The sequence below is a fragment of the Myxine glutinosa genome, chromosome 6 (genome assembly GCF_964187855.1).
Source record: "Myxine glutinosa chromosome 6, kmMyxGlut1.1, whole genome shotgun sequence".
Lineage (NCBI taxonomy): Eukaryota > Metazoa > Chordata > Myxini > Myxiniformes > Myxinidae > Myxine > Myxine glutinosa.
This window is the reverse complement of record NC_136266.1, coordinates 17,312,201-17,319,700: the sequence shown is the minus strand read 5'-3', so window position 1 is coordinate 17,319,700 and position 7,500 is coordinate 17,312,201. Positions and strand designations below refer to the sequence as shown.

At 43.9% G+C, this 7,500-nt stretch overlaps 1 protein-coding gene across 1 annotated transcript in view; it reads right to left on the bottom strand.

Moving 5' to 3' along the window:
- Positions 1-7,500, bottom strand: part of LOC137429622 (extended synaptotagmin-2) — a 127,859-nt gene that overhangs the window by 55,738 nt on the left and 64,621 nt on the right. The window contains exons 8-9 of the mRNA XM_068119692.2: positions 3,862-3,982; positions 72-242 (exon numbers count right to left, since the gene is read on the bottom strand). Of these exons, the coding sequence (XP_067975793.2) occupies positions 72-242; positions 3,862-3,982 (292 nt within the window). The remainder of the gene's footprint in view (positions 1-71; positions 243-3,861; positions 3,983-7,500) is intronic.

The window sequence follows — 7,500 nt, the reverse complement described above, 5'->3', positions numbered from 1 at the left end:
TGATCCCATATTTATCAATCCAGTCTACAGTAATCATTCCATGGGACACCAACCCCATAGGCTAAACGAACCTCAAACACCTCGTTCCACTGTGGATGGAGCGTTGATTTGACGACCTTGCTCTTATACACCTGGTTTCCAACTCTCAGCATAGCATACGGGTCCGATTTACCCCTGATCACCAGGTGGTTGTCCTTACTCTTCAGATCTCGTGCTCCCAGCAGATGGATGCGTACAACTCCCTGACACAGCAACACAGAGCCCCCATTTGTCACCTTTCTTGATTAGTAGAGCCTTTAATGGTAAATGAGTGTGTGAAGTTGAGAACGCATCGTTGCATTTGCAAAGCATTGCGCATGCGCACAAGCACACGCACACGCACACACACCTTATGAAGCGAAGACTACGAAGACCGTTCAAAAGAATCACCTGCACAAAATGTCTTAAAGCGAGTCTTCCAACTCCTATAGCAAATCATTTAAGGCCTTGTTAACATTTTGTTTTAAACGAAGCGTTGATTGTGGGGTTGCAGTGTGCGTTGAAATGGTGTTATTTGCTGGGTGGGTCATGTGGTTCATTCGTTTTCACAAATTATCTTCACCAGCATTGTGTCAGAGAAATAAATAAATAAATAAATAAATAATACGCCGGTAAGAGGTGGAGCCATTTTGTTGCCCTGGGGCAGGATATACGTGTCACAACACACACCCAGCTAGGTGAAACACGACAAAGATCACGATGAGTGCAAATCTCGATTTCAGAAACCTTATTTCAGAAATGCTTGAAGGGAATCTAAAAGGTTGGGACATTAAAAGATAAGAATATGATTATCAAAATCGTTAATTCCTCACCCTACAACCATCTTTGTACACCAAACACCTGCCCCCAACTTTTATTTTACAATTTTAAAGGTGAAGAATGGTGTTGGAAAAAAATAAATAAATAAATATACAGACTTGGCATTTAATATGGAATATTTTTTTTTTCTTGACTTGGGTTTACTTTCTGAACTCGGTACATCAATCTGGTGAGTTTCTTTTACGCTTCGGTGATTTCTTTGTTAAAAGAACCATGTCACTGATTGTCTGTCGCAGCAAGAAGTCAATAACAGGATTATATCACAGGTGGCGTGACAAAATGTACGGACAGGTACATTTGACGATTGGCTTCACAATCGGGTATATAAGGGTTGTTGCGTTCTGTATTAGTGGAAAACAACTGCTGCACGTCTACAAAAGTTATTGCCGCTTCCTCTGGAGATGGTCCATCAATTTGACAATGCTGTTTGTCATGGAGTGGTGGCTTTACGAAATTCTGGCATGAAACAGCGTGCTATTGCTCGGCAGTTTGGCATCACTCAAGGTCAGGTGTCAAAGATCCTGAAACGAAATACTCAGAGGGGTGTCCCTACTCCAATACTGAAGCCAGGGCATCCACACAGAACCACAAGGAGAGATGATCGCCAGCTGCACCGGTTAGTCTGCAATGGCTGTACCAAGTCAGCTAATCGGCTTAGGGCTGAGTGGCAGCAACTGACAAATGTGCCTGTATCCAGAAGGCTAGTCAACCAACGACTGGTTCAAGCAGGCTATCGTGCCAGGCGTACCCTGAGAAAGCCACACCTGACCAGACAACACAGCCAGCGCCGATTGCAGTGGGCCAGAGAGCACTGTCAATGGCAGCCAGGACACTGGAATCATGGGACCTTCAGTGACGAGTCTAGATTTCTGGTCTATCGTCAAGATGGCCACGTCCGAGTGCGCAGAAAAGTGCATGAAGCCCACAACGAAGATTGTATAGTGCCAAGAGTCCAAGCTGGAGGTGGTGGGGTGACCGTTTGGGCTGCTTTTCATGCAGGGGGCAAAACTGACCTGGTTGTTCTGAATGGAAACCTGAACCAGTTCAAGTACAGGGTCATTCTGGAAGAAACATTGCTTCCATTTGCTCGTGCAGCCTTTCGAGGAAACGTTGTCTTCCAAGATGACAATGCACGGCCTCATCGTGCTCGCATGATCCAACACTTTCTTGGTGACCGTGGTGTAGAGCATATGGAGTGGCCTGCCATGTCCCCGGATATGAATCCGATAGAGAACTTGTGGGCAGAATTAACACGTCAAATCGACAACTTGGACCAGCAGCCTACCTCTGTGCGTGAATTGCAGTAGGCTATTGTCACTGCATGGCAAGCGATTCCTGTCCAAACTTTGGCAAATCTCGTGAACAGCATGCCTCGACGTGTACGTGCTCTCCTGAATGCTCGTGAGGGTTACACAAAGTACTGAACTGTAATTTTACTGTCCGTAATCCCAGTCATAATTTAGCTTTTGTTTTTGTTGAATTTTTTTTGGCTAATGTGCAAAATAAAGAGATACTTCTGGAAAACGTACAGAAGTTTAACACAGTACTGTCCGTGAATTGAGTTCGATATCAGTTTACATCACTTTCAAGGATCAATTTATTTGCTTCGAAATGTCAAATGTGGGTCTTGTTTCTTTTAAAGGTCACATTAACAAAATCTAGAATAATTTCAACATAATTCCAATGAACTTTTGGTTCTAAGACATCTTGAAAAGTAAGTTCACCCCCACCAAAAAATATTCCATGTTAAATGCCAAGTCTGTATATACATACATGCTCAATAATGCGTTCTCCAACCTCTTAAAAATCTAACAAATAAAATTTTGCTTCCCTCAACGTTTCCATCAACAACATGTGGCACGTGCATCTGATGACCTTCCTCAGGAGTAAAAAAAAAAAAACTACTTGCCTTCCCTCCCTTATAAATCCCAATGAGGGGGGGGGGGGGGACTATGCTGAATGACCAATCACAAAGCAGTGTTTGGTTGCTGGAGAATGCATTATGGATCATTGTTATACTCCCTAGCGCAAAACTTTTTTCAAGGTTGAATTGTGGTAAGAATAGGATTGACCGTGTGACCACTTAGCTTGGATTACTCTTGTATGTATCTTGGGGAGATTGTCACACTAAGTCGTCATGTTAAACGCCCAATGAGGAGGAAGCAGGTGCTGATTATAAAGCAGATAGGGTAATTTTGTTGTTGTAAACCTCCCGTTTCCGAGCATGGCTGGGTGAAGATTTGCACATTTTACGCACGCACTGAAACGGTGTGATAAAATGTGCTTTACAGTGCAGTATGGACGCTCACAAAGCACCACGTGTAGGCCTGGCCGTTCTGCTGGTACCTCATAGGACCAACGGACGAGTACCAGTAACCTTTTGTGCTGTGGATAAAACCAAGGCAGTGGGGTGGGCGGGGCAGGGACGGATGCTATGGAAATGCACAGGCCATACTGGACCCACAACCGGCTCGTGCCCTCACTCACTCATTCCTGATTGTTGTGCAAGTCCCGTTATTTATTTTTGGCACCATAGTTTGGTTAGGCTTTGGTTATTTATTTCCTTGTCCACAGGTTTGCATTCCCCATCATCCCTATCTGTGTCTGTCAACAGCTGGGTTTTTCCATACTTTTATCATAAGAAATGTCTTCCCACCTTTTTTCCTCCGCATTTTGCCACCAGGTTTGGCTCCATTTGGGTGATCCTGGGGAATGAAAAGTGGTTATATTGAACGCAGTGTCTGAATCATCGTTTTCGGTCCTTTGTGGCGGTATTATACACGAGGCGCAGAGGGGCCGTGCTAACGGATCATCTGACACGACAATCTATCGGAAGTGTACACGCACCACAATAAGGATGTAGTGTTTGGAGCAGTGAAGGAGTTAATGAGGTGCAAAACAAACTCGCTGACCTAACAAGACTTGATTCCAGTTCCACCGCTCAAGTACAGATGCTAAAGTACTTGGACCTTCAAAGCATAAGAATGAGCCCAGGAAATTTACCTGTGGAAGTGGAAAGCGCAGTGGAGCCAGTTCCAGGTTGTTCACCAGTGGTATAGTGAAGCGCTTCGGGAGCACGAGGTAATGGGCTATGTTGTCCATGACCATGTCCTCTGAAATGCCACTGGAGATAAGTATCATACGGAGAAGAACATTGGTACAGTGATGTCACAATCCAGGAAAATCAGAGCACAACATAGGGCAAAGTGCAAATTTCAAGGTAGTATCATGTAGAATGGTGGGGCAACTTAGCATAACAATTGTGCATTTTGTGAGGAAAGCACCAAATTTGGCACACTAGTAGACTATCATATTATGAAAAGATCTGGATACTGGGCCATCTCAGATTCAGAGATTTGATTTTTGCAAGATTTCGATTCGATTGGGATCGAAGAGAACACCTTCTTCGTCTTTTGTACAGTGAAGTTGCCAGCCCTGAATTCTCTGGCTACATCTGGGTGCTTCATTGGGAGTGCAACCATGTCCCTCAGGTGAACAGGGACCCACCTGGCATAGTGTGTGTGGTCTAAGGCATGGAACCATGGGGACCAGTTCCGTCAGGGCATCAAGGTACATCGTGAATGAAGCCTGCCGCAGAGAACGCACGTAGACCAGTACCAACATCTCTAGTTCCAGCACAGTTGCCCAGTACTGAAAGTTGGGAATGCCTTCTCCTCTCTGGTGACACCAGTCTTCGAACTCAGGCAGGTCTTCTGCATCATCAGCATATGTCATACAGTGGCGTTCATACGCACGTTGTTGCAGGATGTGCAGTGCCGCTGCAGTGATTTGATGAGCTCTTCTTGTGCGGGTGACGTGGGCAGCTCGCAGGAAAGAGTCGGCCGTCCCTGGCGTTGCAATCTCAGTTTGCAAATCTGCAAAATCTGCAAATCTTGCAAAAATCAAATCTCTGAATCTGAGATGGCCCAACATCCAGATCTTTTCATAATATGATAGTCTACTAGTGTGCCAAATTTGGTGCTTTCCTCACAAAATGCACAATCGTTATGCTATATTTAGCTTAGGTGCCAGACTAGAACTATTTGAACCACTTTATGCTCATCATCAAACCATCAGGGTTACCATTTGTATAATATCACTGTGATCAAATTGGCGGAACACAGGGAATTTGGCCTGTTTTGGGACAATACTGCTGGTCTTGGTAAAGAGCCGTGACACTAGATATTTGCTGTTTTGGGGATAGTCTGTTTGGTGTTCCTATCTGAGCACTTCACTCAAGATGCTGAAATCTCAAGTTAAAATCCTATGTACAATGTTGTCCATCATTTCATAATGTGCTCATCCACAAAATAGACAAACACAATTGGGGTCGAGTTTGTGAAATAGGCAAAACAACCTCACAGTTGTCGAGAAGAATCAGTTCTCCAAAGATGGTGTCACAAACCTCTTGTAAAAATATAAGGGCAATTTGAAACTGCAGCACCTTTGATAGATGTTCCATTTAAACTGAAATATGCAAGTTTGTACCAAGTTCACCACTATATGTAGCTGTGATGAAGGTGCTGACTCAGAACGTAAATGAGGGTTCACCGTGGGAGTTGTTGTATGCAGATGATCTGGTGTTGATTGCAGAAAGTAAAGATGGACTGAAGGAGAAGATGAACAAGTGGAAGGAATGTATGGAGACAAAAGGTCTGAAAGTGAATATCGGAAAAACGAAGGTGATGGCAAGTGGTAAAGCATGTGGTGAGGTGGAAAGAACTGGGAAGTGGCCCTGTGCTGTGTGCAGGAAGGGTGTCGGAGTGAATTCCATTCAATGTACAATGTGCGCTGAGTGGGTTCATCAAAAATGTAGTGGTTTGAGAGGGTCATTAACGAGTGTGGCAGCTACATTCAAGTGTAAGGTGTGCACAGAGGGAGCTACAGAGGGAGCTGCCGATGGAGGAAATGTTGAGTTGGATCTTGGAGACGGCGTGAAGCTGGAAGGTGTGAAAACATTTTGCTACCTAGGAGACATGCTGAATGGAGAAGGTGGATCAGACTCGCAACGGTTGCTCGAGTGAGATGTGCATGGAACAAGTTTCGGGAACTGAGTGGCGTGCTGATGAGGAGGGGAGTGTCGTTGAAGCTGAAGGGAAAGGTGTATGCTGCATGTGTGAGAAGTGTTATGATTTATGGGATTGAGAAATGGGTAAAGAACAGAGCAGCAACGAAGGCTGGAAAGGGTGGAAATGCGAATGGTTCCGTGGATGTGTGGAGTATCGTTGAGAGAGAGGAAGACAAATGCTGAATTGCGAAAGATTATGTGAATAGAGCCTGTGATGGATGCTGTGAAGAGAAACAGGTTGAGATGGTTTGGTCATGTGTTGAGGAAGGATGAAAGTGACTGGTTGAGAAGAGTGATGGAAATGAATGTAGAAGGATGTAGAGGACGGGGAAGACCAAGAAAGACTTGGCTAAAGGTGATGGAAGAAGAAATGCGGGCAAGGGGGTTAACAAAGGGAGATGCAGAAAATAGGGCAAAATGGAGAAGATTGTCATGGGGACCGCAAGGCCAACCCCCACTCTAGCAGGGAAAATGGCCTTTAAATGCCTGTTGTTGTTGTTGTTGTTGTTGTATGCAAGTGGAAATTGGAATCCGGAGCAGGCTCTACTAGACAGGCCATGGGATTACTCGTCACCGAATTAGAAATAATTTGGGTTACTATGGAGTATTGCTGTGTTCAGATTAGCATATGGGGATTACAGGTGGTAACATGGATCAAGAACAAATGAGCACCTTCAAAATATCAGGTGAACTTTACAGGTCAGAATGCTGTGGTTTCAGATATAATTTCAGGAATAAATGGCAATATCAAACTAAAATACACAATTTGGTGTCTGTATGTCTGAAGATTTTTGACTGCGATACATTTGATCGTAACTTATCCAATCTCAACCAGACTTGACAGGAGGACTAAGGGTCACACATTGAAGGTTGTAGCGAATTAATTTCCCCCCTTCCCGAAGGGGGTTTCCCTGCGAAGGGGGTTATCCCCGCCATTGACGTCAATGGGGTTGCGTGTTGAGGTGTATATCGATGTTAAGTTAGCCTTATCGTGGCGTTTTCCCAAGGCCGTTTCTAATAACAAAACTAACGATAATAGCATAATATTAATGTTATTACAAAACAATATTAATCCTAATAATATCCCACCTCCCCAAGGGATTTTTTCTGCCTTGAACAAACGTGGAGTCAATGTTTATAAATAGCTTATCCTGGCGTTTACATGGGAGCAACGGCCCAACGGCATCGACCAGAAGTAAAAATATTATAAACCACAAACACATATGATTAGCTTTTTAAACAGTCGCTAATGCTGTGTATAACACTAATTAAAGAAATTTGGAGGAATCCGGATATCAGTCTATGCTTATCACGTCGCTGAACGCACCCGATCGTAGATCTACTGTCGTCTATATACCCCACAAGGAATAATAATACGATCCTGCCACTAACGTGGAGTTCTTCCAAGGCGTTTTTTGTGGTGTTTTTCCAAAGCCGCTTCTCATTACAAAAGTAATAAGACTTATGATAATGGCATAGTATTAATGATATCCTTTCCATGACCTGATCTAACATGTTATAATGTCATACATGTTCTGATCTAACATGTTATAATGTCATGCACAGTCTGGTCT